Consider the following 21,887-nt stretch of genomic DNA (forward strand, 5'->3'; position numbering starts at 1 on the left):
CATTCTTGGGCAATGTCAGTCTTACTATAGACATTATATTAAGCACCAAATAACTGTTCCTCATATTCTACTGTACATCATATTTACGATTGAGAAGACAAAAAGTGAAAGATTATATCGTGTGTGTGCTTGTGTGCTTGTGCTTAAAACAAAAATAGTTTGTAATGTTGTATTGCATTCTGTTAGTAAAGTAAATCACATACAGCATACATTGTATTGCTTGCATTGCAGTTTGTTACTTCTATTAATACTGTGATCATATGGTCCTTGTGAACTGGAATTGATTGATATGACCCTAAATTAAATCTCATGTCAGGTGACTTGAAGCCTTGAATGCCAAGTCAGGAAGTGAGCAGCACCATATGTCTTTTCTTCTCTTTTGGCAATGCCATTTCCATAGCCTTTACTGACTTACCACAGGGATTCATAATCCACTGTGAGGCTTTCTCCTGAGTGATATTAGGACACATTTCCCCAGCTTTGTAACCTTAAGGCTGTTTACATACAGTTCTTGTTGCTCATCATGCAAATTCGGTAGATTCAAACAGATGTGGGATGCAAAGATGATAGCCTAAGGGGCCATCCTGTCCTATTTATTGCGGAACTGGAGCAAATGAATGCTGTTGATTGTTGTAAGTGATTTTTTTTTCCTTTTTCTTGTTAATTTCTTTCCTCTATCTCTTTGTAATTGTGTCTTAACTTCCCTATTGTTGCGACGGGCAACAGAGCATGCAGTGGTTCTTGCATGTTGCCATAGCGACCATCTCCGAATGCAAGCAGTTCAGATTTGGCCAGAGAGAGAGACGACTGCAGGCCAGAGCTCAGTTTGTGTTCCTTCACGTCCCTCAGATCACACACTGTGTTTTGTCTTAAAGAGATAGTTGCTGTTTCTCTGAAGCCATGTATCCTTCATGGCCCAAGTATTATTATTACTAGCAGCAGTATTAGGCTAATATTTATATTTTTAGTAGTAATATTTATTAGTAGTAGTATGTTTTGCAAGGCAATGGGTGTTTTAAAATCTGTAACAACAATAGCAATTAACTAAACAGAGGTATGGGCTTTTGATTTGCTTAAAGGTTGCATCTTTTATGAGTCACAGTCAAAAAATGAAATTGTAAAGTGCAAAACTCTGGTAAAGGCTGTTGAATGAATGCCTTGGTCCAAGTACGGTGGATTAATCCACTTTCCATAGGACTTAGCTCTCAAGTAAGCTATGCCAAGAAGGCCAATTTATAGCATTAAAAACCACCAGATGCCATTTCCTTCTAGATAAGTGTTTGATTCTGTGTGGATGCCTGGTTACCTGAAACATCTCAATTATGATTTAGATACATGCCCTAGGTGAGTTTAATGTGTTCCCAATTCCCAGGTGTATTGTGGTCATAACAACGTAAACTCGATCTAACCGGATAAGACTAGGCCTGGTTAGTTTTCAGATTCAGATGTACTATGAAATGGAAAACATTTTATCTTATTTTATTTAGCATGAGACTTACAGCCCAGGAAGAGGCAATAATTAAATAATTAAAGTGTGCAGCCTATTCTCATTAAATTCTTATAGAAACCCCCTTGTGGTGCTCTAGGCAGTATTTTATCTTAAGCTTTTGTTACTTAACCTTTAAAGCTTTTTTACTTCAAGAGCGGGTTAGCATAATGTCTAAGCTCTTTTTAAATTTATTTTTTCTCATTTGAAGAACCTGGGAGAGGTCAGATACTTTACCACAGACTATATAAAGCAAAGTACAGCATTTTTTAAAGCAGCAGTGCTAGCTGATTTTGATTTGTGTAAAAGTATAACAGAGTAATCTGTGACCCATGTGATAGATTGTATAGTTTTGGCCTACTTTTACCCTAGTGGACACAACAAAACACCACACATTGTGTTACACTTCTGCCCTGATCTAGGGAGTACAGGCCATGCACTGAAATACTCTCTAAGCCTGATTTTATGCTCTGGGGACAGAGAGAGCAGGCCTACTTAAGATAGTCCATCAGCTTTCGGGAAAAATACATGTAGTATTTCAGTGTTTTCATTAATTAATGAAAAACAGTAACAGCCCCACGGATAAGGCGAACTGAAACGAAAGTGCTTTATGTGTTCAGTGACGTGGTATAGTCCCTCCGACTCGGTCGTGGCTGTTTAGAGAATGCCACAGTGCATTATGGGTGGGCAGCACGGAGAAGCCTCTTGGTCACATTCTATTAGCCTGATGGGTAGAGCTCACTGAACAGAGCGTGCTCATAGACCGGCTCTCTGACTGCGTGACTTTGCAATGAAGAAGCCTTTTAAGATTTCATTAACAGCAGTTAATGCTGCCTTCCTTGGCATTGAGTTTATAATGTGAGAGCTTGATGCTGGTGACAGGGTTTTGGCTGTGGGTAGGAAGTGGGGGATTTGTATACTGAAAACAATTGTGAGGAGTGCATGTTCATGTTTCACGTTCATTGTTCTCTAGGCTATATATGGTGAACCGTATAGTCTTTGCCTCATTGAAAAGGCCACAACAGTAATGGCTGACATCAGGAATATTCTGGGAGAGCACTGTTCCTCCCTGAGATCTGTATCTCCCTCCACTCAGATCACTGGGAATGTCCTGCCTGTGTTACCAATGCTAATCTCTTACCCTTGTCAGCAGAGGTAAATGTCTCAAAAAGGCTGCTGAATGAAACCCCTGTGAGGGAGCAGAACAAGTGAAAGTATGGCAGAGAGCTGGTATTCATCCCTCCAACCCTTGTGGAGAGAGCCGAGCTGGAGCTTGGTTTAGGGTCACCACGAAGCTGTGTGGCACAATGCTGGGTTGTGGCTGAAGGTGTGTGTCAGTCAGAATATAATGGCAGTCCAATGTGTATGATGTTCACCTTGCCGCGGCCCTGCTGAAGAGCCAAACTGAATGCGTATCAATATTCTCAGGCCATTTTTTTCCCAATGTTAAAGACTTCCCTTTAATCTCTGCAATAAAGGGTTTTTGTTCTAAGACGCAACAGTGCTTTAGCCTTGGGCTTTCATTTGAAGCTCTTCTCTAGGCCAGTGTTGCCTCATCGTGCTCTTCGATGCGAGAAAGCTAGATCTGAACACAGTGCTTAAGAACAATCCATACCAAGGTCACTTGTGAAACTTGATGTGACGTTCAACCATCTGGAGTTTTTCCCGTTTCCCCTGTGGGGTTTTTTGCTTCATTTTGTCGGAATCCGGACTGACTGCTCAACCACCAAGGTGGAAAAATGTTAGCAGTGTTATCAAGCCACAATTAATGAGGCATTAGTAGCTATCACCTCTAATGTGTAACAATACCCCGCTGATACACAGTGGACAGTGGAGAAAAGATAAGGCAGAGATAAAGCTGCTTGAAGTTTCTCCACCATTCACCAGCACCTAAATCTGCTGTGCATTTTTCTTTTCAATTTAAATTGCATTAAATCTGCTGTTTTCTTATGTATTTTTTGTCAGTATTCTGAAATGTTTTGTAACACAAAACATACTGTAGACATCTACTCTTGTCCTAAGCATTTTCCAATGGTGGAAGACCAATTAATAACTTAATCCCAAATTAACTAGATTTACAAGGGTCTTGTTTCTCGCAGCAATGGGGAAAAATACACTTTTGAGATGTAGAAGTGCCAAAGTAATTAAAGGCTGGACAGTGCAATTAGAGCCTGTTCTACATTGCCTGATGCAGACTGCATCTCATTGGAAGACATCCCATTAGAAAAAACTGATTTAGGCCTATCTGTTCTTGTCCACAGTGCTGGTGTGTTCGTTCATTCACTGGCAGGAGACACACAGATGGTTTGCAGATCCGAAGCGTGATGTCCTAGATTTCCTGAGATTGGCAGTAGTGAATAGGTAGACTATTGATATTCTTCCAGTGCTGCAATGTAACCATGCAGCTTCAAGTAAGAGCAGGAAGAGAAAAGCCTATTCTTTGTGCATTGTGTTCCTGGTATAATTCAGAATTGTGTGACTCATATATCCTTATGGATTGACTGTGTTTCCTTACAGTAGAAATAATTTATTTTATTCAATATGACATAACTTGCAGCACACTTTAAAACCACCCCTTTTAAATGGCTTAATAGAACAAGTGCTGCAAATCATGTGAAAACTAAATGAATCATTTTCTGTTGAAGGATTATTTACAATAATAGAAGTTGAATACAAACAATATTGTTCTGGAAACATGTCTACTAGGCCTATATCTCCTGGGTGCTGGTAGACAACCTGTACAGATCACAATAAATTAATCCTCATTCACTCTATAACTGGCTTGGAACAAAATTTGGAGGTGTGATTTAAATAAAAGTGGGCCCCCTCTGTGAATGTGAAGAAAGAATATGCATACTTTATTTATACAATTAAAGATTAAAATATGTTTAGAATACTTTTTATAATACAAAGCAGGGCATAAAAATCATCCTACATAATTACATATTTTTAAATGAAGCGAACTAAATAAACTATGCTCTGTTTCTGTATAGCTGTAAATACTTCACCCCAACATCAGTGCATAGTTACCTTTAAGTGGTAGAAAACTAGATAAATAGTTTTAAAGTAGAATAAAATAACAGAATATGTGTAGGTATCTGCAAACCACTTCAAAAGGTCTCCATTTTTGCCTGGCACACTTCTGAGTGAAACCACTTTGAGCCTGTCAGCATAAAGTTAGTTTGCCGATCTATTATCACAAGAAGTGGACGTATAGCAGAATAGGAATATCTGGCAAAGCATCTCCTGTCCTTTCTCTTTGACCTGGGATGATGAATGCTGATTAACACTGGACTGGGGATTGAAGAGAAATTGCAATAAAGTCAGGTTTTTGATTGTGCAAGTGCAGGGAGCACTCTGTGAAAATCCATCAGGGTAAATATGAAAGTAGAGCTTGAAATTAAATGTAAAGTATATTTTCTTGAAACACCAGGGCAACTTCTGTGATTTAAATTACTAAAGAGTTTTAGGACCTTTTAAATTCACCAGAATGGAATGTAATATCCCAAAGCAGCCAACTCTAAGATGCAGGCAATTTACTGAGCTGCAGGTGACTTATGGCCAGAAGGAATGCAAAGAGAAATTAATCCCACAGTGGTCAAATCGTGTTATAGTGTTGGAAAGGGTAAGAATGAAAAAGGGTTTTAATCTGAGGGACAGCCACTTTGTAGTTTAGTAAAATGGGTTCTCTTGGGAAGCTTTCCTTGGGGCATTTAGCAAAGGTTTTTTTAAAGTATTTTTTTAAATCAGTTCCAAGTGCAGTATTGTGTTCAAACATTTCAGAGGTTTTTAATTCACAAATTAATAATTCAAAATAGATACTACAACAACAACAACCATTATTCCTAGTAACTTGAAGTAAAAAAAATCCTGAAGGACTAGGATTATATCAACGTTTTATTACTTAGTTTCATTTTTCACAATGCCCAATGTATAGTGATTTATTTTTAGAGTATAGTGGACTCTTTTAAGCATTACTACCTTTTTGAAGTAGACAAGTGAAGGAAACCACCCAGATCTCTTTTGCAGCTAGCCCAATAGCCATTGGTTTCTGCCATTAACCTACTCAGTAATTGTCTTTGTGGCACTACAAGACAAACCCCTTTGACTTAGTGCCAGTGACACTTCCTGTAGTAACCGTAGAAACATATGCAAGTGTGTAGGGATATGTGTTAAGTACAAAAGCAGGTTAATCTTGTAGTGAAGTCCAAAACTTAATTTCAAGTTAATACAGGGTTAATGTAGAGCAGAAGATCTCACAGTGTTGTCCTTGAACGAGCTGGTGGTGCATGAAATCATGTTCTACTTTATCCAATCCTATTCTTAAGGCTAAAAATAAAGCAGTAGGTATCTTAGTGGTGATATACAGTTATATATGATGTAAATTCTCTCCATTTCACACAGCAATATATAATCAGTTCTGAATAAACATTCAAGTTTGACTAGAGACCTAAAGGAAGTGTCTGATCCACTCACTCTCTGTCTTTGGTTGTGCAGGTTGTGCTGTGTGGCTGATCTTCCAGGGCAGAAATGCCACTGGTGAAGAGGAGTATCGAACCTCGGCACCTGTGCCGGGGTGCCTTACCAGAAGGGGTCACCAGTGAGTTGGAGTGTGTCACCAACAGCACCCTTGCGGCCATCATCAAACAGCTGGGCAGTCTCAGTAAGTGTATCCTTTTTAATCGCATATTTAGCTTTACCAGGGTGTAAACCCAACCCACCACCAAATAAGACTTTGGTTTTAACAGCACTTTGATATCATCCATTATCCAATTTCTAACACAGTTTTTTCAAGGTGAGAGCATGTTATTTCCTTCTGTTGAAATGTTTAGCTCTCCTCCTTCTCTTCTTTAACCTTTCCAACCCCTTTTCTGTGAATGCAAAAGTAACCCCCCAGTAACTCCTCCAATAAACATGGTCCCTTAAAATAAAAACTTGCATACCAAAGTCAGGAGTCCAGATATAATGTCTGTTCTTCAAAATAATTGTACGTGAGCCAATATTTTTCTTTGACTCACTTTTGTAATTTGTTTGGTCCATTTATTTGGACTGGGTCCATTGGTTGTTTCCCGACAGCTTCTGAAAGGGTGCCTCTACTTGCTTTGGGGTCAAGTGGGCTCATCTCTTCTTTCTGCTGCTCAGCTGTCTTTTGGGGCCGTCTCTGTAAGGGTCACGGGAGGGGACATTCTGCACAGGGTGATGCTGAGCATTACTAAAAGGCAGAGCAACTCATGCAAAATGATTTCACTCTTCAAAGTACCTTAAACAGAGCTTACACTCTTTATGGTTGCGGGGACTTATCTATGTAGTTAAAAGTACACCCGTTATTTTAATTGCGGCTCGGTCTTTCCCCTCTACATATACACACACATTTGTTTGCCTTCCCAGGGCTAAAGCTTGTTCTCCTGAATGCTCTGTCAGTTAGATGTGCTTTCCCATCGGAGATGTGAGTCACCGAAGTGCAGTAACGGATTTTGTGTGTGTTTAATGCAGGTAGACATGCCGAAGATATATTCGGGGAGCTGTTCAACGAAGCAAACAGTTTCTACATGCGGATGAATAACCTTCAGGAGAGGGTGGATCTGCTTGCGGTTAAGGTCACTCAATTGGACTCTACCGTGGAAGAAGGTACGCAGGGTTTTTTTCAGGAACTTGTGGTCTTTTTAGCTGGAGGAACCGCCTCAGGTGTTCATGCTGTTTAACGATGGAGTATTCTTTAGCCTCTGCACTTCAAATAAGCAGTAATGGGGGTATCCTAGGTAGTTTTCCCATTTCAGCTGCTGACTATTAACTAGCCGTTAACAATGCTCCCAAAAAGGACAAAAATAAAATAAAAAGGGGGAGGTAGAGAACATGTGTATCATTTTAAAAACTGTAATCATCTTAATGCATCAGCAGATAATTGCTTCCCAGTAATCAGCTTTGAGTCGTTTTCTCCAAATCTTTTTTTTTTTTTTTTTTCCTGAGGATGATTAAATAACTATCTCTGGATAAGCAGCAAAAGAACAACACGTGAACAGCATATCTAATAGGATGTGTTACCAGTAAACAAAATGTGATGCAAACCCCCTATTGAAAGATAAAATGGAGTACCTATACTAACATACCCAAGCTGAAGCAATGCTGTAGAATATGTAGCCTGAACAGCTTGCATGTTAAAAAAAGAGAGGAAAAACAAGCCAAATTTGATACTTACACAATCATAGTGGGAGCTTTGGCTCAGCTGTCCTTTAAACAGCTTTCTATGACTTCAGCAGTAAATTACACCATGGATTTTTTTTGGGGAACCTTCCGTGACTCGATCTCTCGTCTCCCCTGCACATGCTGTTTTTTGGGAAAATGTAAGTGAAAGTGTGCAGGCATTGATATCGCCTCATCCTCTGTCACACATCAGCTCAGGGTGACCCCTTTTCCCCAGATGGCAGTTGATTGACTGATCTGCAACTGTGTACCTGCATTTGACGGGACTCCCTCTCGATCCCAGCGGTAGAGACTTATTAGCTGTTGTGCTGTGCATCACTGTCCCCCCGTTGTTGGATTATTGCTTCGATTATTAAAATGTTCAGGTCAATGAACAGCAAGCTATCGCCGGCATTGAGCGACTGCTCTGCAATGCCTACCGCTCCTGCTTAAAGCTTCAGTGCTGGTTGCATGGTTATTACCTTCACTAGTAATCACAAGGCTCTGGGCTTGTGTGGATGTGCAATAATGTGATACATTTCATTCTGTGTGTGCGTGTTGGATCTGAATTACATCATTTTAAATGTAACCTACAAGCCAGTGCTAATTCAAAACACAATAAAATCCTAACCTGCTCTCAAGACAAAATAGAGCCCATTACATTAACTGGCAACATTCCTTAAACTTTATTGCTGTTGCAAATCCTAGATAAAAAAAATGTGATTCTTGTATAACAGTTTCATTATTCTCCTGTAAAGTCTTGATTTTTTCTTTGATTGTTCTAGGGAAGGCATGAGTGCACTCTCAATACCATCCCATTGTCAATCACTTAGTTTAAATATGAAAGATATTACAATTGACAAGGCTTTGTTTAGAGGCTACAAAGGAATGATTCCAACTCAATGGTGGAGTGAAAAAAAGACCATGGACTAAATTATAAGTGAGCTACAGTTCTTTACATCTACTGCACATAACAGCCACGCTTGGGTGGGAATGACCTTGACAGTCTGAGATGTTGCTAGGACTGTGCACAGACTGTTGATAAGCTGCTGTTTACTCCTACAGAGCTGCAGAAAGAAGGCATAACGACTGAGATCCCCATTTGTGTTAAAGGTTTAGTTGAAGATTGCAGCTTGTAGATGCACTGGAAGAGGCTTAGAGAGGTGATCTGCTTTCCAGATAAAGCTTTCTCAGCTGAAGTGCTTGAATCCACCGCACAATGGCTTGGGTCTAGGGGAAGAACTGCCATAATAAGCATGTAAACATACAAAAATAAATATACAGCACTGGCAATTCAAAACATATAGCAAAGAAAGGCCTTTTTATTCTGGAAAGCATATACTTGAGTCTAGAACGGAATTTGCATTTAGCTCTGATTTTAATCCCAGTCTAGAAATTGTGTCTTTTGTATCCATGTCAACCAGACTCAGCATCAAACAGATACAAGTAATGTGCTTCAAACCTCCAATAAACGTGTATGTTTTCTTTTATTTCTGTGACCTGATATTAGTGTAGAAAAATTGTCTTTTTGAATTGGCTGAAGGACAACACAAATACCCACAGTCACACTGGAAAATGTGCCTGAGAAAGATCATCATTATCTGAAAGCTTTTGTGACAGAACAGGCTGTTTTGTGAATTCATCAAAAGTCATACGCAATGTACCTCGAGTCACCTCTGGATTCCACAGTTAGCTTAATCCTTCTCGATAAAATGTCCATGTGGGGAATCTCTCCGGGGTTCAGAGTATGTGCTGGCATGGCAGGCACTCCTAGTTCTTTCAGAAAGTGTGCCCAGTGAAAGGAGAGCAGGCATATAAAAGCTGTTCTTAATGCTGTTGTTGATTATTAATTAATAGTAATCCTTTTAGTTTCAAGCTGTGTTCAGGCTTTCATTTTAGTGCAGCGGAAGGAGATAGAAAACCTCATAGTAAAATGCCTGCCCTGCAAATTGTTTGCTGTGTCTATGTGGCATAGTGCTGCCACAGAGATGATACCCTATCTGGCACAACACAAATCACACAATGGAGCAGGCACATTCACCGCAGTAGCAGGCAGCTTGGTGTTGTGCAGCGGACACTCGTACAGATGTTTAAACCACAAGTGTATGAGTATTGTAAGGATGTACAATTATGCATGTTTAAAAGGGGTTATTTTAATGTGGTAGGACTTGGAGAGACACCATTGGGAGTGCAGGATAGAGATATTGAAATCCTAACTGTGATTATATTTGGGGGTTGTTTTCACAATGGGAATTAAAAGGCTGGTGCACTGGATATTAATCAATGCAAAATCAATGAACATCTCAAGGAAAGACAACAGAATTGATACACAATTGCATTAGTGAATTATACTGTCAGTGCTTTCTTTCTGCACAGAATTGCTCAACATTAATGCATCTTTCAGCTGTTTGCTTAAGGTGTTTATTTATGGAAAGTCAGACTGAATTAGGGCACTTCCTCAAAAAGTGGGCCTTGATAAATATTGAAATTCACTCCACCGTGCTTCATGCACGCATTTGACATCCTTGACACAGCAGGGAGTACTAACAGAGCTGAGCTCGACATTTTTAATTGCAGTTTCTGTATCAGAATTCCTTCACATATGTTCACCTATAATTTTGCTGTTGTACAATTGTAGGCTGCCGAAACGCAAAGGAACTTTTGAGAAATAGTGATGCATACAGGTAACAAAATGGTGATGCATATAGAATCTACTTAATTAAACAGCTTTAAATGATGGATCTCATTCCATCAAGGAAGGAAGGAAACAGGCAAAATAAACCAGAACCGGGTCTGAAATGACTCGTACAAAACCAACCGCCGATAATGGCAGGGTATGCACTACAGCAAGAACAAATGTATAACCCTGTTTATCTGGCCAGACAGGGTAAAGGAAACTGGGTGAATATTGAATAATGCATGAATGAGAAACTCACTCCTCAGGCGTAAGATGCAAAAGCCTATAGAATCAGAGTAAAGCCTAGGGATCCCCAGTAAAGGCACATACAAAGCTGTAGCATGCAGCATCTTTTAAGAAACCACCTTACAGATTGACTTGTCTGACAATTTGGCTAAGACTGAAGTTCCAATGTGAAATATGCAGAGTTGACGATCTTGTTTTAATAGAGGATCTCTGATGCTAATCTTGCCACTGTGCCCTGCATTCGAGGAACACTTTAATAAACCGTTCTAATTTGTATTCCCAGTCACTGAGCAACCCATTGCCAGCAACTTCTAGGGCTGGCTTCACAGACCAACATTAGAACCAGTCATGGGCTTCCCAATGTTATTTTAGGTGGAATAGGCCTAGACTAGTGTTAATGGAGGTCTGTGAAACCAGCCACTAGTGTTTAACAAAGCCTCAACCTGATGAAACCACCAGGATTGCATTCCTCTGTGCTCATGCCAGCTTTATCCCATAGATCAAATCCTGTGAACTGCTGATTAGCAGCTTGGATCAGGGGAAAGTGTGTGGGAAATATGTTAATTAACTGAAGGAGAACAGCAAATGTAGAACAAAACTGAACGAACTAAAGCAGCTACCGAATACATGCATGTCAGTTATGAAAATACATTTTAAATTAAAAAAAAAAAAAACATCTCTGTGCTTATACAGTATGGCATCAAATTAGCAGAGGTTTAATACTTTGTGTATGCCTTTTCAAAGAAGTGGTACATTGCAAAACTTGTCTTAAAGTTGAAAAACCTGAAAACTCTAGTTATCGGCGCTACAAGCATTCCCTTTCGAACTTTCAAAACCTCTAAGAACATAAAATAAGTAGCATCTGCTGGGTGAAAAAAGTTTTCTAGACAAGACTTATTGAGATCAAACATGTAGAAAACTGGAAAACACTGGCTGTACGTGTTCATTACATTGTTACACCAATGACCACTGTGTCTTGTGTTTTTCATTCAGTGTAAACTCTTAATTACATTGGCCTACATTACGATACACAATCTGCAGATCTTTGACCCTCCAGAGTCTCGAATTAATATAATTTCACAACACTGTTGTGTGGATGAAGCTTTTGTCACCTAGATACTGACAAGGGCCAGACTGGTACTGATCCAATTGGTGCAGCTCTTAAATCTGCAAATGCTGTTGCGGTTTCTATAACCCTCCCCCTTCCTGAAAGAAATAAAGCAAGCCTTTATTCACCAAAGCCTCTTTCCATTTTTAATCAAGTGTGAAACTGCTGTTAATTGAAACAGTCCTCATTTTCACTTGATTGCAGAACAGAGATAAGGTTAGAAGCTGCATTTAATTAAACTTCCATTGCACGAATGTCAAAGGTCTGTTGCGATCAGTATCCTGAAGCAATAAGCTCAAACTGAAACACCTGTGTTTTAATTCAGTGGCCATTTCACCCCTGTGGAAGTGTCTGAAGGTCTTCCAGAAATCCAGAACTGTAAGTACAGCTCTAACTAGGAGTAGTGAGACATGAATGATCATTCATTGTTATATGGCAACACTACAGCAGTATGTTATCATCAGATAAAATGCATAGTTGTTGCCTTATTGTATTTATTTGTATATGATGTGTATGAAGCAGTGGATAGAAAAATATGTTTATAAGAAGGAGTAGGAATGTACATGAGTCTTTTTTTATTAAGTATTGTTAGCTGAACCCTGTCTATCAACACTCAAAGAATTCAAAGAGACAAAGAGACAGCTTCATAAAACATTTACCACCTCGCTAAGTTTACAACATTTTTATTTTTCAGAAGTTAGAAACTCAAGAGTGCAATGAAGTTGTTAAGTGTCATATTAATCTTTCCTTATGATAAGTATGCTGTCCCTCAGGGCAGCTTAAAGTTGTGTATTTAATTTTAAAGTGCAGTCGTATGAGTGTGAGGGGAATTGCTTTCAGAGTTCAACTTCTGCCGGCACTATGTTTTGTGATCTGTAGCACGCTCTAAAACTTTTCAAAATTGGTACTGAGTGTTATTACAGAGAATATTTAAAGGCATGAGAACCAGTAAATGTGAAACATGAACAGAACAGATCCAGTGTAGTATTGTTTGTCATTTAAAGCCATTATGAAAATGAAAATCTGGTATACAGGGTAGGAGAGACTCACTGCAGTACCAAAAATGTACAGTAAAACAGCACAAAGATGAAGAATCAGTATTCCCTGCCGTGATTGGTTCTGCCAACACTCCAGAGACTGATGTCCGCTATGAAAGATCCATACAACTGCTTATCTTTCTCCCCACTCTGCTTTTATCATACAACTCTTCCTGTGAATGCCAGGATTTGACCTCTAAAGAAATTTTCTACCCTTCAGTGGAATGAAATATCAGTCTACTTCTTCTGGATCCTATAAATATATTGTCTGGCTGCAGCAAACAGAGACACAAGCATTAGCTCATCGATGCATTCAGCTAGATTTTAACTGATCAATTGGATTTAATCAAAATAGGATCCAAATTTTCTCCCAGTGCATGAATGACTCTTAACTGTTAAAAAACTGTTGCATATTATTTCATGACCATATCATTAGGCTAATCAGAAGCAATGGAATTGTTAAACCTTGACTGTTTTATTGCTGTAAAGGTCAACTCTTCCTATCTAGATTAATCAAGGATTGTTATTCTCTTCCTCTCTGCTCTTCTCTGGTGAAATTGTGACTTTTTTTTCCCTACTGCAATGAATTTTCTTCTTCAGCAGAAGCAAATCAGTCAAATAACATCCTCCCATCAACGGCAAGTAATTAAAAGCAGCAGGTTCAGGCGCCCAATAGGTTATCTGCGGCCTGATTAAAATCACGAGGAGACTGGTAAACAAACATAGCTGTTGGAAGCCTTAGCTGGCAGATTTTGTTTCTTTCAGTGTCTCTCTGCAAGACAAACCACAAAAGGTGACATTGAAGATTAGGTCCTGGTTTTTGCACGGGATGAAAACCAAGAATGTGTTACCAACCTTCAGATCTCTCCCCCTTTCATCTTCTCATGGAAGATAAAAAAAATGTCATCCTCAACTCTGAAGGCAGCAACCGTGTTTTTCTCAATCTTAGCGTTAAGTACCTCCACCTTTTTCATTTTGCAGTTTCACTTCAAGACATCAACATGAGGAAGGCCTTCAAGAGCTCCACTATACAGGATCAGCAGGTGGTCTCCAGGAACTCCATTCCCAACCCAGTCATGGAGATGTACCAGCGTTGTGATAAGCCTCCTCCCCTCAACATCCTCAGTCCTTACAGGTGAGTCTGAGCAGGAGGCAGCGCTTCTGTCGCTTAGCAATGAGCAATTGGTTTCTCCACTTACAATTGACACTGTGGGTGTGCAGAACTAACCAGCAGAGTTCTGCTGTTTTCTGGGTCACAGGACACACCGTCTAGATGTTGGTGTGGATGTGTTATGTTCAAATACTATGTTGGTATAGGAAAACAAAATAAAACAGTTTATCCTTGACAACAAAAAAATATATATATAATATGGGTCATGTTGCTTACTCAATATTTTATTCAGGAAGAAAAAAAAAACCATGGAACTATAGCTCAACAGTTTTCTCTATTGCTTCCAAAAGCGAAATAAAAATAAAAACATATGAGGACCAATCACTGGCTTTCACTGTCTTCCTCCTTGATTCACAGATGAAAAATGGGCCTATTATAGATAGTCAGCCATCAAATAACTAAGCAGTTCTTGCTAAAAAACCTGTAAAGGAATTACAGTGAGGGGAAAAAGTATTTGATCCCCTGCTGATTTTGTACGTTTGCCCACTGACAAAGAAATGATCAGTCTATAATTTTCATGGTAGGTGTATTTTAACAGTGAGAGACAGAATAACAACAAAAAAATCCAGAAAAACGCATTTCATAAAAGTTATAAATTGATTTGCATGTTAATGAGGGAAATAAGTATTTGACCCCTTCGACTTAGTACTTGGAGGCAAAACCCTTGTTGGCAATCACAGAGGTCAGACGTTTCTTGTAGTTGGCCACCAGGTTTGCACACATCTCAGGAGGGATTTTGTCCCACTCCTCTTTGCAGATCCTCTCCAAGTCATTAAGGTTGCGAGGCTGACGTTTGACAACTCGAACCTTCAGCTCCCTCCACAGATTTTCTATGGGATTAAGGTCTGGAGACTGGCTAGGCCACTCCAGGACCTTAATGTGCTTCTTCTTGAGCCACTCCTTTGTTGCCTTGGCTGTGTGTTTTGGGTCATTGTCATGTTGGAATACCCATCCACGACCCATTTTCAATGCCCTGGCTGTGGGAAGGAGGTTCTCACCCAAGATTTGACCGTACATGGCCCCGTCCATCGTCCCTTTGATGCGGTGCAGTTGTCCTGTCCCCTTAGCAGAAAAACACCCCCAAAGCATAATGTTTCCACCTCCATGTTTGACGATGGGGATGGTGTTCTTGGGGTCATTCCTCCTCCTCCAAACACGGCGAGTTGAGTTGATGCCAAAGAGCTCGATTTTGGGCTCATCTGACCACAACACTTTCACCCAGTTCTCCTCTGAATCATTTAGATGTTCATTGGCAAACTTCAGACGGGCCTGTACATGTGCTTTCTTGAGCAGGGGGACCTTGCGGGCGCTGCAGGATTTCAGTCGTTCACGGCGTAGTGCGTTACCAATTGTTTTCTTGGTGACTATGGTCCCAGCTGCCTTGAGATCATTAACAAGATCCTCCCGTGTAGTTCTGGGCTGATTCCTCACCGTTCTCATGATCATTGAAACTCCACGAGGTGAGATCTTGCATGGAGCCCCAGACCGAGGGAGACTGACAGTTATTTTGTGTTTCTTCCATTTGCGGATAATCGCACCAACTGTTGTCACCTTCTCACCAAGCTGCTTGGCAATGGTCTTGTAGCCCATTCCAGCCTTGTGTAGGTCTACAATCTTGTCCCTGACATCCTTGGACAGCTCTTTGGTCTTGGCCATGGTGGAGAGTTTTGAATCTGATTGATTGATTGCTTCTGTGGACAGGTGTCTTTTATACAGGTAACGAGCTGAGATTAGGAGCACTCCCTTTAAGAGAGTGCTCCTAATCTCAGCTCGTTACCTGTATAAAAGACACCTGGGAGCCAGAAATCTTGCTGATTGATAGGGGATCAAATACTTATTTCCCTCATTAACATGCAAATAAATGTATAACTTTTTTGAAATGCGTTTTTCTGGATTTTTTTGTTGTTATTCTGTGTCTCACTGTTAAAATACACCTATCATTAAAATTATAGACTGATCATTTTTTGTCAGTGGGCAAACATACAAAATCAGCAGGGGATCAAATACTTTTTTCCCTCACTGTATATAGGAAGGTCTGATATTGGATTACACCTGGTTTTGAAAAAGGAAACAAAGAGAGAATTTGAATACCAACAATAAGCAATAGGTGACTGTTTCTACTGTGTAAAGCCCTCCTTTGTGTTTTGTCTTTGGTCTACAGAGATGACAAGAAGGATGGGCTCAAGTTTTACACAGATCCCTCCTATTTCTTCAACCTCTGGAAGGAGAAGATGCTTCAAGCCACTGAGGACAAGAGGAAGGAAAAGCGAAGGCAGAAGGTGACTATGGACCCAATTTATAAAGCTTTTCACCACCTGCTGAAGCTCCAAAGGAAAATTAAACTTGAAAAAAGTTTAAAAAATTAAAATCTAAACTGCCTGTAGGGTCTTGCAAATTAGCATCTTGATTGATCAATGCATGACATTAACTCCCATTAACACAAATTAACGTAACTAATGCATTACATTAATGGAGCTTTTTCTTTTTAGAAAAATATGTGGCAGTACATTTTCTTGAATTTTCAATTCAAACAGGAAGAAAATTGTATTTTGTGAGATTAATAACACTTTAAATAAAAACAAACAAACATAATTGTAATAATCAGTTCTTTGACAAAGTTCTGTTCTGATTGTTTTCTTATGCACTGTAGTTGGTTCAAGACATGTAACCACAAGTCTTTAGACCACAGAGTGCCTAAAAAAGATTATAAACTGAGACGTAAAAGCCTATTGGGGTTTGTTAATTCTTGAAGGGAATTCAAAAACAGCATGTAGTATCACAATGAGTGACTCCACAAACTGATACTGAAAAGCCTTCTTGCCTTAGTAATGTATAAGACCGTCCTCAGTTTCCACTCACACGTCTCTCTGGCTGCCAGGCCTGTCAGGATTAGCAGACACCGCTTATTAGAATTAAACGCAAAAACTCCCCGGCACCAAAGTGCCACAGCTGTCGGCTCTGACAGGCATTCGTGTGGAAGAGGGCATTGCTCTGGCTGATTTTTCTACAGCCTTGAAACCTCCTGTTTGCTTTCTCTCTCAAGTGATTTCCAATGAGTCATTATTTGCCTTCAGGCTGAGTGTGTTGGGTGAGGTTTTGGTCAGGAGATAGCCTAGGACCCCAAAACTTGGCATGCTTTGGTACTCTTATTTTGCAGGTACGTGCAGTAAATTTGAGCCCTGAATAGATGTTGCTTTTGAGGCAAGTTAGCCAAGCGCAAGATATTTCTTGGCATATGCAAAGCTCTTTTGCTCTGTACGTGTGGTCGCTATGCTGATTTTTCCCTCCTCTTTACTTTCCCAACCAGATCCTTGCAGATAAAGTTAGGCCTAAAGCCAGCTTCTGTCCTATGATTACTGCTCCTGTCAGACCACGGCATTCTTTTGACTTTATGGCAGTGGTCAAAAACTGATCCACAGATTATGGAAAGAGGTAGCAGCAGCCGAGTTTGTAGATACCATTGAAATTCAAGATTTTGGGGGGGAAGAAAACAGAAGCAGGAAGAAGATGTATAAATTGAAAATGTTATTTTAAAAGGAAACTTTAAAAACAGTACGTTCGTTTTTTTGTTGTCGATTGGTATTAGATTGAAGGTTTGGACTGAATTAAAGAAGGGACTTGGATATGTAAGGTTTAATTAGGGATACAGATGACAGCAGTAATGGTTTTGTTGGTTACATTTAGGTTGTTTTTAATGGAATAGTTTGCATTTAAATATGTTTTGGTTTGAGTGACGGTTAGATTCTCCAGTATAACCTAGATTGCTGTTACAGTGGGGGTTGTTAATATGCTAGGCTATATAATAGTAGTTTTGTATATGGTGTAGCTTCACTTTTTGCTGATTTGTATTTTGTGTGTGTCTTAAATGACACAGTTTTGTGTGTGTGTTTCTTGTGTGTATCCCTCAAGGTCTAATGGGCCTCTGCTCAATGGTTTAAATATTCATATTTAAATTTCAATAAAACTGCTGGTACGGTACTTTTGACTTGTCTGAGACTTTGCCTTTCTTCGTGTAAAGGAGCAGAAGCAGGTGGAGGACCCCAGCAGGGAGGTGAAGAAGGTGCGCAAGGCCAGGAACCGCAGACAGGAGTGGAACATGATGGCCTACGACAAGGAGTTCCGCCCGGACAACCGCTTCTCCCCGTCGCCCTACCACGCCATGTCCTCAGAGGGCTCCCTCTCCCCGGACAACAGGTACTGCACGACACTAAAGCGGTCTTCACACTACAGTCTAATCCCGAGTTCAGCTCTGCTTGAATTCACATTTGCCTTTGCTACAATACACGGCTTACGATTCGCCCCAGGGTTGGACACAACCGTTTCACACGACATATTATCAATCCAGGTCAAGTATCTCATCAAGCCATTGATACAATTCGCTCACCGCCCAATTGAATACAGATGTAATCTTTAACTTTGTATAATATTTTTTTCTGAATTAATTCTCTCGCGGCACCTGGAAATCTCTAGCAGGGTGAGTTCACCCCAGCTTCAGAGTTTCATCTCGGGTTGAGATGACCAGTGAAAGCACTTGATTTTTGACCCGGGGTCAATCCAAGTTCAACTGCCTAGTGTGAATCAGCTTAAGACACCCTAGGGAGCCCACAGCCCAGGGTGAACAGGGTTTGGCCTCTGCCCTGCCTTACAGTGTCCCCTTTCTTAATAGGATTGACCTTGCACAGTGATTGGAGTTGTTTTTTAAAATTGCATTGTAATTCTAAGCGTGAACCTATAACTAACAGACTCTGACTCTATAAACTCTTACAGTGAAATGCTCATATGAATTAACTTTATCTGCTACAGCTTTTCACGGTGCGCCGGGGGGTGTGCTGTGTTCTTCAGATGTAAGAATCTGTCTCTAGCTGCTGACAAGTGCCTTTTATTCCTATGTTCTTAGCTCTTTAAGGAGATGGGGATTTAAATGTCTGCATATAGTAAAGAAACAATAATGGGGGGGTTGTAATAGGTTAGTGACAGTTGTTTACAGCTTGACAGGGGGAGACACTGGCAAGTAACTGAGAACTGAGACTTAAAGCCTCACAGTGAGTGGTTTAGTGGTGCAATCCTCCAAACAGCCACCCGCCCAGAATGACGGGCACGCACAGCTGCTCGTTGGCGCGCTCTGGTGAAACATTGCCACTACAAAAAAAAGATCTGTCTTAAATTTCATCTTTAAAGCTGACAATGAAGCCATAATAATAATAGTACTCAGCACTATGTATTTTAAACATTCATAATTATTTTGATATTTTATATTTGAAGAATTTAAAATCATAATATTAAAGCCATTTATTTATGCCATTTTTTTATCTTTTATTATGTGATTATTATTAGTTTACAGTTCTGTCCGGCAGATGGTCTTCTTGCTTCAAAACTATAACGCTTATGAATCACAATCTACATATCAAACAATCAGCTCATTGATTTGAGAAGAGAGAAAACAGAAAATGGAGTCTTATTTATTCAAACCACATTGGCATCATATATTGCAGCCACAGCATCTTTATTTTCTCTTCTTTTGTTTATTTTTAATGCAAGCCAGCTCTTTCTTCCTTTTCTCTACCCCTCCCTCTCTCCCATCTCCTTCTGCAGGTCTGTGGCCTCAGATGTGGGGGATCACTCGTCCTACCCAGCCAGCCCCAACCACCCCTCTCAGCAGGTCAGCACCTCCAGCTCCTACTCAGCGGCCGAGAACAAGGAGCTCCTGACCGCCCCGAGCCAGACGCAGTCCCTGGATCGAGCCTATCGACCCCCTACCACCGTCAGCGGTCGGCAGAACTCTCTGGGCCGGGTGCAGCAGCCCCACCTGCCCCCACCTGCAGACCCAGCTCTCAACGGCCCCAGACCGCTGCCTGTCAAGGACTACAGGTGTGCCTTCCTTTCGGTTACCCATCATGCCTCTGTCAAAGTGGTGAATTGTACTGACTGTACTTATGGCTACGAATTACTCTAAATGTTTCCTTGTCCCCCTCTCCCCAGCGCTCAACAGATGCAGATGCCGGAGTACTTCGTCCCCCCAGCACCGCCACCCCCTCCCCCCCTCATCCCCTCAGCTCAGACTGCGTTCGACAGCCCTGCGCCCCCCCAGGCCACCCTCCCCGCCAGCACAGTGGCTGCCGTGTCTCGTCCGTACACCCCCTCCCCTCCCCCGGCACCCCCTTCCACCTACACACCCTCCCCGCCTCATCCTCCCACTGGGGGTCCTCCTGTGGCTCCCCCACCCCCTCCTCCCGGCCCCCCCACACACACTCTGTCACCTGCTCACGCTGCCACCCCCCCCACTTCCCAAGAGCCCAGGAAGAGCCAGGTTCCTCTCATCCCGATGAGCGACGCCCGCAGCGACCTGCTAGCAGCTATCCGCCGTGGTGAGTGGATGGGTAGAGTCTCTCGTGCTGCCAAAACCATGTTTGGCAATGTAGGTCAAAAATATCAGTACAGCATTAAAGATAGGCAGAATAAATGTATAATACGTATAATAATGATATATGTAAACTGTCTTAGACAAACCAAAATATGTGACATTATTGAAAGAGTTAAAATGGTGGTGGGTGGGACACATTGCAAGAAGAACAGATCAAAGATGGACAAAGGAAGTTGTTGAATGTATCCCAAGAGATGAGAAAACGACCACATAGAAGATGGGAAATAAACTTGTAGATGGAAGCAAATGTGAAGTTGGGCAGCTGAGCATTGTTGTTCCTGTTTCCCTAATCTTTTGCAGGTATTCAGCTCAGAAAGGTCCAAGAGCAGAGAGAGCAGGAAGCCAAGAAGGAGCCGGTGGGCAACGACGTGGCCACCATCCTGTCGCGCCGCATCGCGGTGGAGTACAGCGAATCCGACGACGACTCGGAGCTGGACGAGAATGAGTGGTCCGACTGAGGCACAGGGGCAGGGGGGCCTGGGCTCCACTCAGCCTCTAGGCTATAAAACAGGGCCTCCTGTCCGCAAACGAATACATAACAGCCTATTGAGCACGATGACTGTTGAGTCAAAAGTAGCATACAAACGCACAGCCCAAGCGGCGGAACAGTTGAGGTTAGCCTGGGCTAGTCTGGGAGGTGAGAGGGGAGGGCAGAGGGGGACAATCTGTACAGAGATTCTGTGTTTTTGAGATGAGTGAAAGCGAAGGGAATTATCAGCTGTCACAGAACATTGCAGTCCAAACGATTCCCACATCTGGTTTTCTCCACCTTGTTTTCGAGGGGGTCTTCTTGTTAAAATGGTTGGCTGCGAGGAGGCGGTTAGAATAGGGTCTGCGCACCGGGGTGTGTTCTGGGAGTTGCCTTTGAGTTTCCCGAACTTTTCTTAAGCAAGGAATGAAACTGCCCTACAATGAGAGGCCTATATTCATCTGAGGTTACTCAAAATTGAAAATACAAAGCACTGTGGCCTGTGTTTAATTTAGCCGTACTCTTTCAATCTCCCCAACCATTCTCACGAAGATAGATTCTAGACCATCCAGTTTCTGTGAATGTAGTTACAGTAAGGAAAATGTGGAGAATATTTTATTTTCTGCCCTTTTATTGTACTATTAACCTCAGCATTATGGACGCAGCTTTCAGGTCCTAGCTGCTCTTATCACTGCTTGTGCGTTAAAAGCCTTGTGCGTTGGCGACACTAGGAGTGTATAGGGAAGAGACATTGCTTAGGAAATGTGTAGGAGACAATCAAAGGCAAATGAGAGTAACAATGATCTGGTAAAAGCTAGCCTACTATAGATAATCCTGATTAACCTGGCGGGGAATGAACCTACACTAAATAAATTGCCAATACGTCTAAAAAGATATATATATATATATATATATATATATATATATATATATATATGATAATTCAATAAACAGAGAGACTATTTAGATTTTATTGTGATGGGTGAACCCCCAAGTTACTGGGCCCTTCAATTTTGTGTTTAACCCTTTTTCTTCCTGAATCTGTTCAGGACAAGGAAGCAATTTTCTCCCATGCGTTTGGTAGCGACTCTG

At 41.1% G+C, this 21,887-nt stretch overlaps 1 protein-coding gene across 1 annotated transcript in view; it reads left to right on the plus strand.

Moving 5' to 3' along the window:
- LOC136759799 (actin-binding protein WASF3) overlaps nucleotides 1-21,660 on the plus strand; it is a 28,404-nt gene extending 6,744 nt beyond the window's left edge. The window contains exons 2-9 of the mRNA XM_066714837.1: nucleotides 5,984-6,149; nucleotides 6,980-7,114; nucleotides 13,716-13,869; nucleotides 16,067-16,184; nucleotides 17,924-18,099; nucleotides 19,498-19,773; nucleotides 19,885-20,270; nucleotides 20,627-21,660. Coding sequence (XP_066570934.1) covers nucleotides 6,017-6,149; nucleotides 6,980-7,114; nucleotides 13,716-13,869; nucleotides 16,067-16,184; nucleotides 17,924-18,099; nucleotides 19,498-19,773; nucleotides 19,885-20,270; nucleotides 20,627-20,784 — 1,536 coding nt within the window. The 5' untranslated portion in view covers nucleotides 5,984-6,016 and the 3' untranslated portion in view covers nucleotides 20,785-21,660. The remainder of the gene's footprint in view (nucleotides 1-5,983; nucleotides 6,150-6,979; nucleotides 7,115-13,715; nucleotides 13,870-16,066; nucleotides 16,185-17,923; nucleotides 18,100-19,497; nucleotides 19,774-19,884; nucleotides 20,271-20,626) is intronic.
- The last annotated feature ends 227 nt before the right edge of the window (nucleotides 21,661-21,887 follow it).

The sequence above is a fragment of the Amia ocellicauda genome, chromosome 10, assembly GCF_036373705.1.
Source record: "Amia ocellicauda isolate fAmiCal2 chromosome 10, fAmiCal2.hap1, whole genome shotgun sequence".
Lineage (NCBI taxonomy): Eukaryota > Metazoa > Chordata > Actinopteri > Amiiformes > Amiidae > Amia > Amia ocellicauda.